The 19,074-nt window shown below is 38.8% G+C and overlaps 1 protein-coding gene across 5 annotated transcripts in view; it reads left to right on the forward strand.

Moving 5' to 3' along the window:
- The window catches only part of HIPK3 (homeodomain interacting protein kinase 3), a 95,449-nt gene that overhangs the window by 53,942 nt on the left and 22,433 nt on the right, over nt 1-19,074 (forward strand). For all 5 annotated transcript variants that reach the window (XM_017849720.1, XM_017849723.1, XM_017849721.1 and 2 more), the window contains one exon: nt 18,194-18,317. In XM_017849720.1, coding sequence (XP_017705209.1) covers nt 18,194-18,317 — 124 coding nt within the window. The remainder of the gene's footprint in view (nt 1-18,193; nt 18,318-19,074) is intronic.

Below are 19,074 nucleotides of genomic sequence, written 5' to 3' on the forward strand. Positions count from 1 at the left end.
CACATACACCCATCACTTGGATTCTACAGTTAACATTTTGCAACATTTATCCCATCTTTCCCTCTATCCATTTATCAATCCATCTTTATGAGGCAATTCAAAGTAAGTTATAGATACCAGTACACTGTACTGCTAAACACTTCAGCATGTATATCATAAAGTAAAGCTTAATTTTTGTTTATGGTTCTTTTTTTGGAGGTAAATTTTATATATGGTGAGATGTACAGGTGGTATTTATTAGTCAAGTTATGGGTAGCCATTTGTTGAATTTGTTTTTTAAAAAGTAGATTCCAACTTCCTGCTGAAGTTCTCTGCCATTCCATCCATTTTCTTGAAGATTTCTATTGTTATTTTAAAGTTCCTGTTTTAAAATTTCAGTAGCTGGATAACTGTGGGGATGCTTCTACCAATATCTTTTCCCCCATTGGTTTTTGGCATTTGATTATATTTCTTGTTAAGACTGACAACTTTGTTTTTTAGCATTGGTCCTTGGGTATGAAAAATTATTGACATATGCTGTTCAATATGGTAGCCACTAATCACTGTGGCTGACTGGCTATCTATCTATCTATCTGTCTATCTGTCTGTATGTCTGTCTATTGAGAAAGAGGGTCTTGCTGTGTCACGGAGTACAGTGGCATCATCTTGGCTCACTGTAACTTCCGTGTCCCAGGTTCAAGTGATTATCCTGCCTCTCAGCCTCCTGAGTAGCTGGGATTACAGGTGTGCACCACCACGACCCAGCTAATTATTGTATTTTTAGTAGAGATGGGGTTTTGCTATGTTGGCCAGGCTGGTCTCAAACTCCTGGCCTCAAGTGATTCGCCCAACTTGGCCTCCCAGAGTGCTTGGATTACAGGTGTGAGCCACCATGCCCAGCCTATTTTAAGTTTAAATTAATTAAAATTAAATAAATTTTACAATTCAGTTCCTCAGTTACATTAGCACATTGAAATATTGAGCACATTTCAGGTGCTCAATAGCTACATGTGCAGATAGAGCTAGTACAAATAGTACAGATAAGGAACATTTCCATTCTTGCAGAAAGTTCTGTAGGACAGCGGTATGCTAATGAGTCTACATGAAATCTTCCTCCAGAGAAAATGCAGTTTTATGCTGGAAGGCAGATCAAGTAGGTAGATCATGTTATTCTAAGGGAGACCGGTCTATTTCAGTTTGTCTTTGTTCTAGTAGTTCAGCCTTTTGTGGTTTCGCTTGAAAAGCCTGAGGCATCTGCCAAGGCCGCTCTTCCTTGGTAAGTTCTGAATTCCAGGTTTTGTTTTGCCAGCCCAGTGGGATGGCTGCAGGCTCTTGACTGCTACTTACTGTTCAGCCTCTATGCCTTACTTTGAATTGGTGACCACCTTAAGGATATGTAAGGCTCACTTTAGTTAAGGTTTCTCTTTACTCTGGGATTTTATTCTCTCAGGTCCTGGCTGTCTTGTCTGTTCTCTGATGACTTTGCACATTCTTTTTAAAATTGTTTTTTGTTTTTCTGAGATGAAGTCTTGCTCTCTGGCCCAGGCTAGAGTACGGTGGTGAGATCACAGCTCACCATAGCTGGTGACCCCCTGGGCTCCAGTGATCCTCCCACCTCAGCCTCCTGAGTGGCTAGGACCACAGGCATGTGCCACAATACCTGACTCATTTTTTTTCATTTTGTGTAGAGACGAAGTCTTGCAGCCCAGACTGGTCTCAACTGCTGGGCTCAAGTGATCCTCTAACCTTGACCCCCCAAAGTGCCAGGATTACAGGTGTCAGTCCACCACGCCTGGCCTTTTTTGTTTGTTTGTTTTTTAATAGACTATTTTGTCGAGTACTTTTAGGTTCTCAGAAAAATTGAGCAGAAAGTACTGAGTTCCTGTATACCCCCTGCCTCTGTACACATACAGCCTGCCACTATTGACATCCTGTACCACAGTGTACATTTGTTAGAATTGATAAACCTCCATTGATGCATTGCTATCACTCAAAGTCAGAAAACACACCCTTTTTTGTTTTTGTTTTTAAAGAGATGAAGTCTTGGCCATGTGCAGTGGCATATACCAGTAATCCCAGCACTTTGGGAGGTTGAGGCAGGAGGATCACTTGAGGCCAGGAGTTCATGACCAGCTTGGGCAACATAGCAAGACCCTGTCTCTACACACACACACACACACACACACACACACACACACCATGAAAAAACACGCCTTTTAATTTTTTTGTATGTGTGTGTTTTGTAGAGACAGGGTCTTGCTATGTTGCCCAGGATGGTCTTGAACTCCTGGCCTCAAGCTATCCTTTTGCCTCAGCATCTGGAGAAGCTTCAACTACAGACGTTCACCACTGTCTGGCTACACATAGCTATTTTTATGTGTATATTTTTTCTAGCTTTTATAGTTGTTCAGTATCCTTCCATTTTCTTTTAAATTAGACAGAATACAATTCAGTATATTTGAAGGTGCCTTGATGGCTCCTGGCAGTTCTCTAGACTGTTATTTGTTGGGATTACTGGTTTTGATAGGAAATTATGCAGGGTGTGTTATATGGAGGAGTATTATATTTTCATGTTCACTTTAATCCCACTCTTCTATAGAGTTGGCTAATGTTGTTGGCTATTCCATATGATATCAAAAACCTGAGAATTTCATTTAAAATACAGATTAAAATGGAATGTATTTGGGGAGCATTGTGTCTGTATATTTTGCATTCATTGAATACATCTTTAAGGAGTGATTTAAGTTTGTAAAAGAATCTGCCAGGGATTGTATGAAATATACAAATGAGAGACAGTTTCTGATCTTTCCAGTCTTCTTAACAGAGTTGATAAGATACATATATAAATATTATGAGGACTCTCATAATGTGTAGAGGGCACATTTTATTTCTAATATGGTTTACAATTTAAGTTTTTGTCTTGCCACTATGATTTATTGTCCCTGGGGAAATCACTCAAGCACTCTTAACTTGTGATGCTTTTGGGTTTAAGGGAGATTAGTTATGTGCCAAGTGTTTTACTTGGTTTTATTGTCACAATAATCCAGAAAGGCAAGTATATTTCTCATTTACAAATGAATGAATTGAGGCTGCAGTGACGTTTACCATTCGCATAAGGCATTGAGTTTGTGAGTAACTGCCAGAGTTGGGATTTGAATTTAGTTCTCTGTAACTCCAAAGTCTGTATTTACTTGATTATGCCAGCACATAACAATTGTTCTAAGAATCATTAATAGGTGTTACTTGAAAAATTGATGGTAATAATATGTTTTCTAATAAGCGCCTTGAAAAAATCAAGTGTAAGATAGCATCACTCCTGTAGTAATCCTGCTAAAAATTAACTGAATTTTCTTATGAGAAAATATTAAATAAACACCAATTGAGGGATATTATACAAAATAACTGGTATGTATTCTTAGAAAATGGTAGTGTCATGAAAACCACAGAAATACCAGGGAGCTATTCCAGATAAGCAAAACTAAAGAAACATGAATCTGGGATTTATTTTTTTTTAAAGTATTGTTTGCTATAAAGGAAGACATTATTGGGACAGTTGGCAACATTGAATTGTAATATTGTATTAATTTCCTGATTTTGACAAATATACTGTATCTATGCAAGAGCTTGTTTTGGGGAAGTACACACTGAATGAAGCATTTAGAAGTAAAGGGGGGGCCGGGCGCGGTGGCTCAAGCCTGTAGTCCCAGCACTTTGGGAGGCCGAGATGGGCGGATCACGAGGTCAGGAGATCGAGACCATCCTGGCTAACATGGTGAAACCCCGTCTCTACTAAAAAATACAAAAAACTAGCCGGGTGAGGTGGCGGGCGCCTGTAGTCCCAGCTACTCGGGAGGCTGAGGCAGGAGAATGGCGTGAACCCAGGAGGCGGAGCTTGCAGTGAGCTGAGATCCAGCCACTGCACTCCAGCCTGGGGCGACAGAGCGAGACTCCGTCTCAAAAAAAAAAAAAAAAAAAAAAAAAGTAAAGGGGTACAGTGTCTGCCACTTAACTCTCAAACAGTTCAGAAAAATTATATTTGTGTGTATATATAAAAGAGAGAAAGAGTTAAGGCAAATGGAGTAAAGTGTTAACATTTGGGGAATCTAGTTGAGGGGTATTATCAGAATTGTGCTATTTTTTGCAACTTTTCTGTAAGTCTAAAATTATGTCAACATGATCAGTTAAAAGGAAAAAAAAGTATAGGAAAAATACTAATGATTTTTCTAGCCATTAAGTGATACTTTAAGAAATGGTGTGCTCCAGAGCACCATGAGATTATGTGAGATCACCTGATGAACCAGTGTGTCATTTTCTGTGTGCTCATTTATGCACAAGTGCCTGGTCTTATGGTTAAATAATGCATTTATTTTATTATTTATTTATTTATTTTAAAAAAATTTTTTGAGAGGGTCCGGACTGGAGTGCAGTGGTATAAAGACAGCTCACTGCAACTTTGACTTCCTGGGCTCATGCGATCCTCCTGCCTTGGCTTCCCAAGTAGCAAGTAGCTGGGACTGCAGGTGTGCATGATGATGCTTGTATAGATGGGGCCTTGCTCTGTGCCCAGGCTGGTCTCGTACTCCTGGGCCCAAGCAATCCTCCTTCCATGGACTCCCAAGATGCTGGGATTACAGGCATGAGCCACTGCACCTGGCTGAATAATGCATTTAATAGTTCATAAAATAAAAAATGATTTATCTACATGGTGGTGAGGAGCTTGAACTGTCACTCAGACTACATAGGTTTGTATAAGCCCCACCATTCACTAACTGAGAGATCATGAAAAGTTACTTTTTTTTTTTTTTTTTTTGAGGCGGAGTCTCGCTCTGTCGCCCGGACTGGAGTGCACCCGGACTGGAGTGCAGTGGCCGGATCTCAGCTCACTGCAAGCTCCGCCTCCCGGGTTTACGCCATTCTCCTGCCTCAGCCTCCCGAGTAGCTGGGACTACAGGCGCCCGCCACCTCGCCCGGCTAGTTTTGTATTTTAGTAGAGACGGGGTTTCACTGTGTTAGCCAGGATGGTCTCGATCTCCTGACCTCGTGATCCGCCCGTCTCGGCCTCCCAAAGTGCTGGGATTACAGGCTTGAGCCACCGCGCCCGGCCGAAAAGTTACTTTTGCACTTAGTTTTCTCATGTCTCAAATGGGATAATGTATCTACCTCAAAGGGTTTTGTTAGGATTAAGTGAGATGGTGAATGTAAAACATTTAGCACAGAATCTGACTCTAGGCTGGGCGGGGTGGCTCATACCTGTAATTCCAGTACTTTGGGAGGCTGAGGTGGGTGGATCACTTGAGGTCAGGAGTTCAAGACCAGCCTGGCCAATGTGGTGAAAACTCGTCTCTACTAAAAATACAAAAAAATTTACCCAGGCATGGTGGCAGGTGCCTATAATCCCAGCTACTTGGGAGGTTGAGGCAGGAGAATCACTTGAACCCGGGAGGCAGAGGTGCAGTGAGCCAAGGTGGTGCCACTGCACTCCAGCCTGGGTGACAGAGAGAGACTCCGTCTCAAAAAAAAAAAAAAAAAAACCAAAACGAAAAAAGACTCTGACTCTAATAAGTATTCAATCAACATTTTAAATTATTGTTAATGATTATTACAAAGTTAGAAAGTTAAATCATTTATTGCAGTTAAATAATTTTTGTTTTCTGATTTAGCCTAAACTTACCTAATAGATTATGAATGAGCCTCTGTTGGTGTTTTACTGACGATACATTATAATTTTAAATATACTTCATAGTCAGATAAATTTAAGACATAATTGGATTGTTCCATACTTACCTCCTAATCACCTGTAAAATAAGGATACTTACATTTATTTTATGTTATACAATAAGATATTCAAAAAGATTGTAAAATCCAAATGCAATACAAATACGTAGTACTAATAATATAGTGCATATATATGAGCTGTGATAATCATACATTAATTTTTCGACATTAACATGTAAAGAACAGATACATGCTACCTCAGTTACTGACATGTTTTGTCTTTATTTTCCACAGATACTTTTTGTGTTACCCTACCAATCTGGTCCCTTAGCTTCTCTCTCTTGATGTATGTTAGTAATGTTCTCACAGTTTTCTCTTACATATCATGAGATTTTTGATAGCATCTTGCTCTGTTGCCCAGACTGGAGTGCAGTGGCGTGATCTCGACTCACTGCAACCTTCGCCTCCCGGGCTCAAGCAATTCTTATGCCTCAGCCTCCCGAGTAGTGGGGATTACAGGCACGCGCCACCACACCTGGCTAATTTTTGTATTTTTAGTAGAGACAGGGCTTCACCATGTGAACTTTGGGAGGCTGAGGTAAGGGGATCACTTGATCTCCTGACCTCGTGATCCACCTGCCTGGGCCTCCCAGAGTGCTAGGATTATAGGCGTGAGCCACTGCCCCTGGCCCTAGCTAAGTTGTTTATTTGTAGAGACAAGGTCTCGCTGTGTTGCCCAGCCTTGTCTCGAACTTCTGGACTCAAGCTGTCTGCTTGCCTTGGCCTCCCAAAGTGATGGGATTACAGATGTGAGCCACTGTGCCTGGCCCTGACTCCTACTTTTATAAAATATTAGATATTGATCAGTCATAGAAATGCAAATTATTGCTGTGTTCATCTTTTTTGGTAGTGGGCTGTAAACTATATTTGTGGCATATTGGTAACAATATTAAATCTTTGCTGTCTTCTATCCTCCATCTCTTGAGTATAAAATTTAATAGGCTTTGAAAATATTTGTTATTGCTGTTATTCTTTGTACTTGGTGCTTTGATCTGGATCATTGTCCTGCATACTTAAAAGATTAAGTGGCCTTTCAATAAGGATATTTTGAATTGTGATATTTTTAGTCTAAGACACAAACTACATTTGAATGAGTATCTATTTTAAGAGCCTGTACTTTGATTACATTTCAACATGTAATTGTAACACGGATAGTTGTGGTTATAGAGTCATAAAAACAATCTGCATAAACGTCCAATATTCTGTAGTGATGTTATTTTTTCTTATATCAAAAACATTCATAACAAAAAATACTTGTAGAAGCAGTTGATCATCTGTTTTGAAATCTGTCTACCTTTCTAAGAATGTTGAGGGTTTGTTGCTTGTTTTAAAAAAGCACCATTCTATGGGATATTGAAAAAGCTGCTTTAACCTGAAATAAACTCACTAGTAGTATTTTGATAGTCATCCTTCTGTTAAAGGTCCACTTGTGGAAATGTTGTTCTATATTTTCATAAATTTTAGTTGCATTATGATTTGGAAGGAGTCTTGCAGGTACTGTAATGTAAATTCCCCTGTTATGCTAAAAGAATCTCCTTTATGGTGTCCTCTACACAGCAACAGAACCTGGAAGGGACATCTCCAATATTCCTTTCCTCCTGAGGCAACACATTCCCACTTCAAATACATGTATTAGAAAATTGTTCCTGGCTGGGCATGGTGGCTCACACCTGTATTCCCAGAACTTTGGGAGGCTGAGGTAAGGGGATCACTTGAGGCCAGGAGTTTGAGACCAGCCTGGGCAATGTAGCAAGACCTTGTCTCTACAAAAAATAAAAACATTTGCTGGGCATGGTGGTGCACGCCTGTAGTCCCAGCTACTTGGGATGCTGGAGGGAGAAGGATTGCCAGACCCTGGAGGTTGAGACTGCAGTAAGTTATGATTGTATCACTGCACTCCAGCCTGGACTGTAGAGCAAGACCCCATCACAAAACAACAACAACAACAAAAACCCCAGAAAATTGTTCCTTATAATAAATAAAAATAAATGATTCACTTAAGATCTAATTTGATACTTATAATAAGAAAAATAGTAAATTCCTATAAAGTCTCAATGACTGACATTTTTAAACATTAATCTTTTTTATTATATGTTTAATTAATTAAATTTTTTTGAGACAGAGCCTTACTCTGTTGCCCAGGCTGGAGTGCAGTGGTGTCATCTTGCTTGCTGCATCTTGCTTGCTTCATCTGTTGCCTCCTAGGTTCAAGGAATTCTCGTACCTCAGACTCCCTAATAGCTGGGATTACAGGTGTATACCACCATGCCTGGCTAATTTTTGTATTTTTAGTAGAGATGGGGTTTTGCCGTATTGGCCAAGGCTGGTCTTGAACTCCTGACCTCAAGTGATCCTCCTGCCTCAGCCTCCCAAAGTACTGGGATTACAGGTGTGAGCCAGTGTGCCTGGCCCTAATTTTTTTTTTTTTTTGAATCTCGCTCTGTTGCCCAGGCTGCAGTTCAGTGGCACAATCTAAGCTCCCTGCAGTCTCGCTCAGGCTGTCCTCCCACCTCAGCTCCCCAAGTAGCTGGGACCACAGGCACATACCACCACGCTCAGCTAATATTTTTTTACAAAATTGTTTTGTAGAGACAGAGTCTCCATATGTTACCTGGGGTGGTCTTGACCTCCTGGTTCAAGTGATCCCTCCCAGCTTGGCCTCCCAAAGTGTTGGGATTACAGACGTGAGCTACTGCACCTGGCCAATCTTATTTTATAGTATGAGATGCTTGTTTTAGAAACAATAGAATATTGTGGAAATATATAGCATTTCCTACTCCTTGCTAGGTTGATTCCTCATTGATTATTGCTGATACAACTTAGGTGTGTATCCTTCTATTTGCTGTGCTTGTACAAACACTTGTTTATCTGTGCCTGCATTTTATAACCACTTTAGGTCTTTGCTATCTTTTGTTACAATTATAGGGCTTTAACTTGTAAGAATTTGTTGAGTGCATGATGAACTGGTATCTGTGACTAATCACACCTACTGACTAGTAGATGGTCACATCCACTGTTGAGCTCATTTCCTAACTGCCTCTGTAAAAAGATGTTACAGTCATCTTTAGGAACTCTGCATCTCCCAAAATAAGAACTTTGTTTTAACTAAGAGGTATTTAGAGGATGTCTGTGTATTTAATGTGAAAGATTTTATGGTTAAGGTGAGTAAATGCTTAAATAACAGGAAGAGTTCAGTAAAATGTCTGCTAGAATTCTCTTAAGTATGTTTATATTTTACATTTCCTGATTAGTTTTAAAATCAAAGGTGATAGGTTTAAAGAGAAAGAGTGGATTATTGAGAAATACAGCATCTGAGTGTGAGCACTTCCATTAAGATAAAAGTCCAATAGTTTATTTTTAATTTTTTTTTTAAATTTTTTGCAGAAATGGGGGTCTCACTATGTTGCCCAGGCTGGTTTCGAACTCCTGACCTCAAGCAATCCTCCCATGTTGGCCACCCAAAATGCTGGGATTATAGGCGTGAGCCACAGTGCCTGGCCCAAAAATCCAGTAGTTTTAGGGATCATAGGAATTATTAAGGTGTAGTGCTTAAAAGCATGGATTTTGAAGCCATAAAACCTGCATTTGAGTTCCAGCTGCACCTCTTATTAGCTGTGTGACCTTAGGCAGGTTACTTACCCTTTGTCTGTTTCTTCATCTATTAAAAGGGTTTATATGAATATCAAATGGGTTAATACTTAAAAAATGCTTACAACATTGCTTGGTTCATAGTATTATGTTGGTACTTTATTACTGTTACTGTGTATTTTAAAAAGGATTTATATAGGATGAAAAGTTTGGTTTAAAAAATGCCAGCAAAATCTCTCTGTCTCTTCCCTTTTTCTTTTGATTGTCGTAGAAATCTAAAGACCAGTTAATCATAAAAGGAACATAACAGATGTTTTCTCATACTATAGAACTATTAGAAAATATAGGCCAGTATTTTCCTGCTCTGTAGAAAATAAAATCAGAGGATATCTTTATTGAATTGCCAAAAATAACTTCTGGGCCAATTTCTGGGTTTTCTGTTCATTTGGTTTCCTGTGTTAGTTTGAATCAAAAGATTTTATGATTTAAGATGAAATGGAATAGAGAAAGAGGCTTTAGAATCAGGGGGTTTAAATTTAAATCCCAGTCCCACCACTTTCTGAGTAACTTTGGGCAGTGTATTTGTTATCTGTTGCTGTATGACAAACAATTCCAAAACTTAGTTGCTTCAGAAACAATGATTTATTATTTCTCATTCTGTGGATTGGCTGTACTCAACCCAGGGGTTCTTCTGTTTCATGTAGAACATTTTGTTTACCCAAATTTTTGGTCTTGGGTAGAAGAAAAATGCAGTAATCTGTTTTTAAAACATTTTCTTTAAATGAAATAATGCTCATGCCTGTAATCCCAGCACTTTGGGAGGCCGAGGCGGGCGGATCACGAGGTCAAGAGATCGAGACCATCCTGGCCAATATTGTGAAGCCCCAGCTCTACTAAAAATACAAAAAATTAGCTGGGTTGGTGGCAGGCACCTGTAATCCCAGCTACCTGGGAGGCTGTGGCAGGAGAATTGCTTGAACCCGGGAGGCGGAGGTTGCAGTGAGCCGAGATCACGCTCTTGCACTCTAGCCTGGGCAAAACGAGCAAAACTCCATCTCAAAAAAAAAAAAAGTCATGATACCTGGCACATTGTTAAAGCTCAGTAAATAGTATTTTTTTTTTTAATTATGTAGTCGTAAAACAGTTGTCCCTAGTGCAAAATGACTTTGTAACAGTCCATTGGTTCATACTTGTTCAGCTCATATATCGGTGATGTTCAACAACATTTTCTTTGCTTTCCTGAATGAATGATGTATGCTTTTAGCTTTTGTTGGTTGATCGTTTCATTGAACAAATAATGAAGTGTTTTATATGTTGGGAATATAGCATTAAAAGAATTAAAGTTCTTGCCCCCATGGAATTTATATTCTAGTGGGGGCAGAGAGGAAATAGATAATAAGCCATTGTATTTATCAGTTAATGACAAGTGCTATAGAGAACAGTCAAGCGGATAAAGGAAGAAAGGCAAGTGCCATGTGTTGGTGAGGGCTTACTCTTCTATTTAAGGTGGTCAGGGAAGGCCTTTCTAGTAACATGACTGTTAAGCAGTAATACAGAGTAGGAGGAAGGGATCAAGTCTTGCTATTCTCTCTGTCTGGAACTCTCTTCTCCCAGATATTTTTAAATGCAAAGGTCTTGAGGCAGGAACTATGGTTTGAAACAGTAAGGAGGCTAATGTGACTGGACCAGAGCAAGCAAGTGGGAGAATGGTAGGAAGTTTCAGATGTACCTAAGGGCTGCACCTTGTAGGCCATTGTGAGGAATTGAGATAGGAAGCTATCAGGGTTTTGAGGAGAAGAGTGACATGGTCTAATTTATGTATTAAATGGGTCACTCAAGCTGCTAGATTGAGAATAGATGGCAGAAGGTAAGGACAGAAGCAAAGAACAGGAAGCTCTTGTAATAACAGATGGAGGTGATGGGGGGTTGGATTAGAGTGGTAACAGGGAAGGTGGTTACATTGTGAGGAATTTGACTTTTTCTGTGATAGGAAGCCAGTTGGGATTTTGAGGAGAGGAATGACATGGTCTGATTTGTGTACTAAATGGATCACTCAGACTGCTAGAATGAGAAGAGATGGTAGAGGATAAGGACAGAAGCAAGAACAGTTAGGAAGCTCTTGCAGTAATCCAGATGAGAGGTGATGGTGGTTTGGATCAGGGTGGTAGCAGTAAAGGTAGCTACATTCTATTAATAGATACACTGTATTTTGAAGATAGAGTCAATGGAATTTGCTGATGTGGGAAATGAGAAAAAGAGAAGAGTTAAATCTGATTCTCACGGAGGCCTGAGAAACTGAAAGAATAGAATTGTCGTTTACGGACTTGGCTAAGACTGTGACAAAAGTGAGTTTGGGGGAATCAGGAGTTCTTTCTGAACACATTCAGTTTGAGATGCCTAATAAACATTCAAGAAGTGCTGAGCCGACAATTGGACTGACAAGTCTGGAGTTAAAGAGAAAGGCCTGAGTTGGAGATGGACATTTGGGAGTCTTAAGAATAGAGGTGGTTATTTAGAGACGTGACAGGATGAGATCATGTAAGGGAGGTAAATGCCCAAAGGGAAGATAGATGCCAAAAAACTGAGCCTTCAGGTACCCCAAAGTTTAAACGTTGGGAAAATGAACTAGTGAAGCAATCTGAAAAGGGTGTGCTAGTGAGATAAGGAGGAGAACGAAGAGTTCCGGTGTCCTGGAATTCAAGTGCAGGTAGATTAATAATCAGCTGTGTTGAATACTGCAAGTCAAGTAGATTGAGGACATGGCAAATGCAGTGATTTAGTGACCTTGATAAGAGCTATCTGGGTGGAACGATAGGATAATGAAAGCCTTTTCAAATGAGTTCAAGATGGCGGTACAGTTGGAGGCAGCTTGTATAATAAACAGTGCTTTCAAGAAGGATTGGTGTAAAATGGGAACAGAAAAAGGGGTGATGGCTGAAGGAGGATATATCATCAAGAGTTTTTTTCTTTTCCTTTATTTTTCCAAGGTGGAGATCTAGAATTGTCCTATAGAGAAAGAGATATTGGTAATGAGAGTGAGAAATTGGAGTGATGTACTTCAGTAGGTAAGCATAGATGTCTTAGATAGAAGCATTACACTAACAGCTGCAAGTGGTTTAGTAGATGTGGTATGAATGTGGAAGCTGTCTTTCAGATTACATCTATTTATTTTAGTAAAGTAGAATATAAGGACAACAGTGAGGATGAGGAGGAGGTGGAGGTTTGAAAAGAGGAAATGTGAAGTAGGACAGTGAGTATGAATAGTTTACAGGAATGTATATACTGCTTTACATTTCACACACATTCTTTTACTTAGTCCTTTAGATAATCTTCTGAGTATGTAAGGTTAGTAAAACCCTGTTTTAAATATGAAAATACTAAGGCTTAGGTAAATTACTCGCTATTAAGGGGAGAGCTGTGTATCTACTCCTGAGTGTTTGAAATCTAGCTCTATTTAGGTGATTTTTATTATGTGAAATCAATGCTTCCTTACCAGGCTCCAGTATTTGTCTTCCCAGAGTTTTTCTTCATACATTCCCAACTTTTTATTTTACTTTTATTTTTATTATTATTTTTTTGAGACAGAGTCTAGCTCTGTTGCCCAGGCTGAAGTGCAGTGGCGCGATCTCGGCTCACTGCAACCTTTGCCTCCCAGTCTGAAGCAAATTCTCGTGCCTCAGCCTCCCGAGTAGCTGGGATTACAGGTGCACACCACCACACCTGGCTAATTTTTGTATTTTAGTAGAGACGGAGTTTCACCATGTTGGCCAGGCTGGTCTTGAATTCCTGACCTCAAGTGATCCTCCCGGCTTGGCCTCCAAAAGTGCTGGGATTACAGGCGTGAGCTACCATGCCCGGCCAGATTCCATTTATATGAAATGTCCGGAATAGGCAAATCTATAGAAACAGAAAGTGGATTTGTGGTGGCCTAGGGATGGAGAGGTTTGGGGAACTGGAGAACTGACTTCTAGTGGACAAAATGAACATTGTTTTTCAACTTAACCACTTTAACATAAATTTTATATCAGTGCTTCAAGATTTTAGAGTGAAAGGATTTGCTCTTAATATTGATAAATTCAATTAAAAGCACATGGCAAAAAATAAAAAAGGAAAAGAAATGGTATTTCAGATGTAGATTGGCTTTATCACATGCCCTAAACTGTTGTGTTTATGGTTTTCACACTTACCTTCTAACTGTGAGTTACTATTTATGGAGTGGGAGAAACAGGCTTAGTTGTATTCTCCATTTAACTGGCATGTTTAATTTGCGCCTTGACTGTTCTACAAAAGTACAAATGATGTCTCTTCTCTGCAATATCCTTAGCACTGCCACACTCAGAGGATAAGAGTTAAGGTAGATGAAAAAAGCGGAAGAACTTTCTGTAGGAGTAGGACAGAAGATTCTGTGAGTGGTCCACAAGTCAGAATTCCTGCTATGGTCTTTTTCATACACAAGTATATTTAGCCTATGGGAGGAATTTGAGAGCCAATTAAGATGAAACCAGTAAACTAAGCTTTATTCACTGCTGACAGACAGATTGTATTCTTTCAATGCATGGTTTATTTTTTAAAGTGTATTGTGTTGTAAGACTGGCTGGTAGAACTGTCATGTCTCTGGCAGTTTCATCTAGATTGTAAGTGTTTTCAGGCATGGCTTCCCAGCTTTTCTCATGCTATGGTATGATATACATAGAAAATGCATGGCATGCTAGGGTTAACTGGGGAGAATTTGGTCTTGTTTGTAGGGGACTTGGTGAATAAATTTACTGCATTTTCTCTATCATAGATATGTATTGTGAAATGAAATGCAGAAGCTTTTGGGAAGCTAGTTGTGGCAGCTGTGAAAGTGTGCCACTCGGAGTCCCCTTCAAGAGAGTCCCCTGTGTGGAGCAGCTGGCTGCGAGCCTCCAGCTGCTGCACCTTCAGATGTACTGCACTGCTCAGGCTGAGGCCATACTTCCTTTGGGCCCCTTCCCACCGATGACCAGGCACAGCGGGGGGCACTAGAGTTGGGCTATTCTTGCTTGATGGGAGGTTCCTCATACAGATAATGTTTGTTTAGGGACTTGGTATTGGCCCAACCGAGACTTTCTCGTAAGTGCACTGCTGTGAGAGGGTCTTTATACCCAACTCCTCCTTTGCCTCTCTTCTTCCACCCTCAGACCCTGCTCAAGTTTCTCCTCACTTCCTTCTGCTTCCTCTGCCTGTATGCTGCCCAGGCATCTTCCCCAACAAATTTCTGGCATATCTAATTTGCTTCTCAGAGGATCTGAACTAATGCAATAATAGATAGTGAACTTATATAAAACTCCCAGTTAAAACTCTTTTGTATTTTAAAATGGGAAACTTGAGCTTGCTTCTGTGAGTGTAACTTTTTTTTTCTTAGATTTTATGTTTGAGTGGCTATGTGCAATTCCTGATCAAGATTTTGTAAAGATGACTCTATTCTTGTTGTCACTATCAGTTAGAAACTTGACTTATTCATTAAATGGTAGCACATGGCAGAAGGAATTTGTTGCTCTTTGTCTGACAGAAACTCTTTCCTTATCATTAACAGAATTGAAATGAATTCAGTCTCTTTAAATGGTATATCTTAGGTGCTGTTATTCTGTTACTTTTCTTTCATTGCCAAATTCGATACTGAAAATTTCTACACCAAAATTTCAAATCCTATGAAGAATTTTCATATTAAATATTTCAAAATAATCATAAAGCTTTTATACCACAGTAATAGGCATATCATTAGTCTTACTAATTTTTGTTTCACATTCAGATTAGTATATGGTTAACATTGGTAGTGAATCTCATTTCCATGCCATACTTTCAAAACTGCATTTTTGCTTTCAATCTTTTTTAGTATAGGTTAATATATGCCCTTTATAAACTTTTGTGCCCTGTTCTCTTTCTTTCTGCCTAGACTTCTGTATTTGAAGGCCTAGTCGAAACCCAGACTGCACTCTGATACTTTTCTTTGTGTGATTCAACCTATGTTGAAATGATTTATTTGAGAAATGTTTACTGAATGCATTATTCTTTACAAGGTTCTGGATATACAAATAATGAACAAAAAAGGGATAAGGTCTCCATCTTTGATAGCTTTTTTTGGTACAATATTGTGAATATGTAGGATTAATAACTTAGTACAGCTTACTTTTTTTCATCTTTCTACAACACATTTTAGCATTTGATTATACCTAAATATAATTCATGTGTATACATCTACACAGACACTTGAATATTTTGTCAAAAGAATGAAAACCTCTTATAACCATGTTTTGAAGATCTTTTATACCTCATAGAATCTCCCCATGGCTCTTAATTGTTTTCAACAAATGCCTGTGGAATGGTTAAGGTTCTACTGAATCTTAAGTTAATTACAGCAGAGATGGGGCCAAGACTAGAATATTTACTGGGCAGATCCCAAGTCTGTGGTAGAAAACAACTTGTTTATTATCCTCTGAATTTTCTTTGCGAGAAGAGTTGTAGGGAGGAAATGGGATGGTCCTCCCATTGGTCTAACTTCTTGAGTGTAGGGCTTTGGTTCTCAACTTTGGCTGTATGTTGAAGCCACTCTTGATTCCTAAGCCTAATCCCCAGGGTTTCTGAATTGGTGTAGGGTGTGGCCAGGACCAAATGATTGTAATGTACAGCCAAGATTGAGAACCACTGCCTTAGGAGATGACAACCCCCAGTCTCGGTTAAGAAATTAGCAGATTTATTTTACTTAACTCTAGATAATATATGTACCGAGAAGGTCTGGGAACCATCCCAATAGTAATGAGGTTGCATAGCTCCCTGATCTTTGTTTCAAAGGTCTGTTCTACACGAAAAGATAACGGAGATCCTCAGAGAAATAGCTGTTTCTAGGACTGGAGCAGGGAAAGAACAAGATGAGCCTGGAATATCTTGCCGTGTCAGAAAGCAAAGAAATAATCTGAGAATGATGAGGACATGTCAGAAGAACATAAAAGTCTGAGGGAGTTCTGACTGGTCAAATCTGGGATTTTTTTTTTTCCCCCTCTGAAACAGAGCCTGGTTCTGTCCCTCAGGCTGGAGTGCAGTGGCACGATCTCAGCTCACTGCAGCTTGGACCTCCTGGGCTCAAGCGACCCTCCCACCTCAGCCTCCCAAGTAGCTGGGACTACAGGTGTGGACCATCACCCTGGCTAATTAAAAAAAAAAAAAAAAATTTTTTTTTTTTTTTTTTTGTGGAGATGAGGTCTCACTATGTTGCCCAGGCTGGTCTAGAACTCTTGAGCTCAAGCAATCCTACCATGTTGGCCTCCCAAAGTGCTGGGATTACAGTTGTAAGCCACCACGCCAAATCTGGGAAAATTTGAGAATCAAAATAAGTTTATAGTCATGGATTATAACTCATTGAATAAAGTAGGAGTCCTTTAATCTGTACTCATACGGGTAAATAAATGAAAAAAATGAAAGTTTGATAAGAAATGGATTATTTATATAGTTTCAAATTGAGATCCCACAAAATACTTAATTAGAAAGAGAAAAGGAGGAACTTAGTGGTGGAGAAATATAGCAGACATCATGTGATCAAAGTAAAAATTATTAGTAATGGAACATATCAGAATTGCATGCCTAATAAGATACAATGAGAAAACATGATCACTTCTGTGATATTCCTCTGAATCTAATTATGAGGAAACATCAGACAAACCCACACTGAGGGATGTTTCTCCAAATACCTGGCCTGTAATATGTTATGCAAAGGTCTTGGAAATGTAGACAAAACTTAGGAATTATTCCATATTGAAAAAGACTGAAAGAGATAGGACAACTAAATGCAATGCATGATCCTGAGTTGGATCCTTTTGCCAAGAAGGATGGTATTAGTATAATTGGCCAAACTTAATTGGAGTCTGAAGCTTAGATGGTGGAGATATATCAGTGTTCATTTCCTGATTTTGATGATTGTATTGTGGTTATGTAGGAGAATATTTTTGTTTGTAGGAACTGTAAAGTATACAGAAATTTGGCAAGTTATTCTCAAGTGATTTAGGGAAAAAATATGTACTGTGCTTGCAACTTCTCTGTAAGATTGAGATTGTTTTTAAAATTAAACACACATGCACACACAAATCTAGGATAACTGTGATACGTATGACTTCTTTGGAATTACACAGCTGTACATGGGGTCTGTCTTAGAACATGAATCTTCTCAAGGGAAATCCATATGAAGGTATAACATAATTTATCTAGGAATAATATGTTTCTTGGATTACATTTCCCAAATGGCCAAATCCTTTTAAGTGCTAAAATGCTTTTTGACTATTTTGTTATATGCTGCGTACTTGTCTGCCTTTTAAGACAGAATACACTGAATTTAGTTTAATCTCTTGGATGACTAATAGCTCCAATTAGGTAAATATTTATTACTGTATTCTGAAGTAATATCTAGGTCTAGATTCACTTTTAGCCTTTGAGGGTTTTGCTTCGTTTTGGTTTTATCTCTCAATGTCTGGTTTTCAGTTCCGCTGATGTCTAGTATGTATTTAATAGTTTGCCAGTTCTCTTCCTGTTGTGTTATTTCTGATCTGCTATAGTCTTAAAAACAAGATCTATGTTTTTCAAAAAATGTTATGTTAATAAAGCTGTGAGGGAACAGGATTATGGTGGAAGAGACTTTATTATAGAAATATTGTACTCATAGTGCCCCTTTCAGATTAATTCAGGATTATGTCTAGGTTTCAAAGAGTTTTGAAATAGTGAAGAGTTCCTATACATAGAATGTGATACCTCTGTCGTTTTACTAACTTCCTAGAATGCCAGTTGAAATTAGGTAATTTTAGAGAAAAACCGCCCTGATTTTTGTTTTAATTTTAAATTTCAGAGCTCCAGAGATTATATTGGGGTTGCCATTTTGTGAAGCCATAGACATGTGGTCATTGGGATGTGTGATTGCAGAATTATTCCTTGGATGGCCGCTCTACCCAGGAGCCTTGGAGTATGATCAGGTAACAAATAATGATGATCTAATAGTATTGGTAGAAAGTAAAGAATAATAACAGACTTATAGGAATGCATCGCTGCAGGTGTACAATACACTGGAAAGTCTTTTTAACATAAAGTGGCAGAACCTGGGATCTTGTAGAATTGATTTTGAAAACTTCTATGATGCTGAAGTAAGTTTTCATAAAGTTACAGCCTACAGAGTCTCAAAACCAGTTTTGTAAAATTATTGGGAAAATTTTATACTGTAAACATATAAAAGGTTGGATTGTGTCCCTTTAATTAATTGTGCTTTGCTTGGGTGACAAACTTTGATGATGTATGAAACGGTCAGCCCCTCCCAAGGCATGAAAGCTCCTAAAAGTCGTTAAAACTTTTGGTCTTAAACCAACTGCCATTATTGGTGTTTTAAATACCTCTGTCACTTGAACCCTCCTCAGTCTTTTTAGCTGTTTTGAATGGTGCTGAAATTCTCTTTTAGCACTGTTTAATGATTCTCAGTAGAATTCAACAAATTACCTTATTAAGCACACTTTTCATGGTAGTTTTCAGGTATATTCATTAGCCTTTCTATACTATTAAGCAATGTTGTTTGCTAGTAGTCTTAATTATTAATACCAGGATTATTATTTGGAGAAACTGCCATCATATTCATTATTCTTTGAGTATCTTTGAGATAATGTACTCAAATCATTCTAATAGAAAATGCTAGTCAAACAAAGTAGTTACATTAATTTTGTCATTCTGAGTAGTAGTTTCATT

Source organism: Rhinopithecus bieti, unplaced genomic scaffold (genome assembly GCF_001698545.2).
Source record: "Rhinopithecus bieti isolate Rb0 unplaced genomic scaffold, ASM169854v2 scaffold_32083, whole genome shotgun sequence".
NCBI lineage: Eukaryota > Metazoa > Chordata > Mammalia > Primates > Cercopithecidae > Rhinopithecus > Rhinopithecus bieti.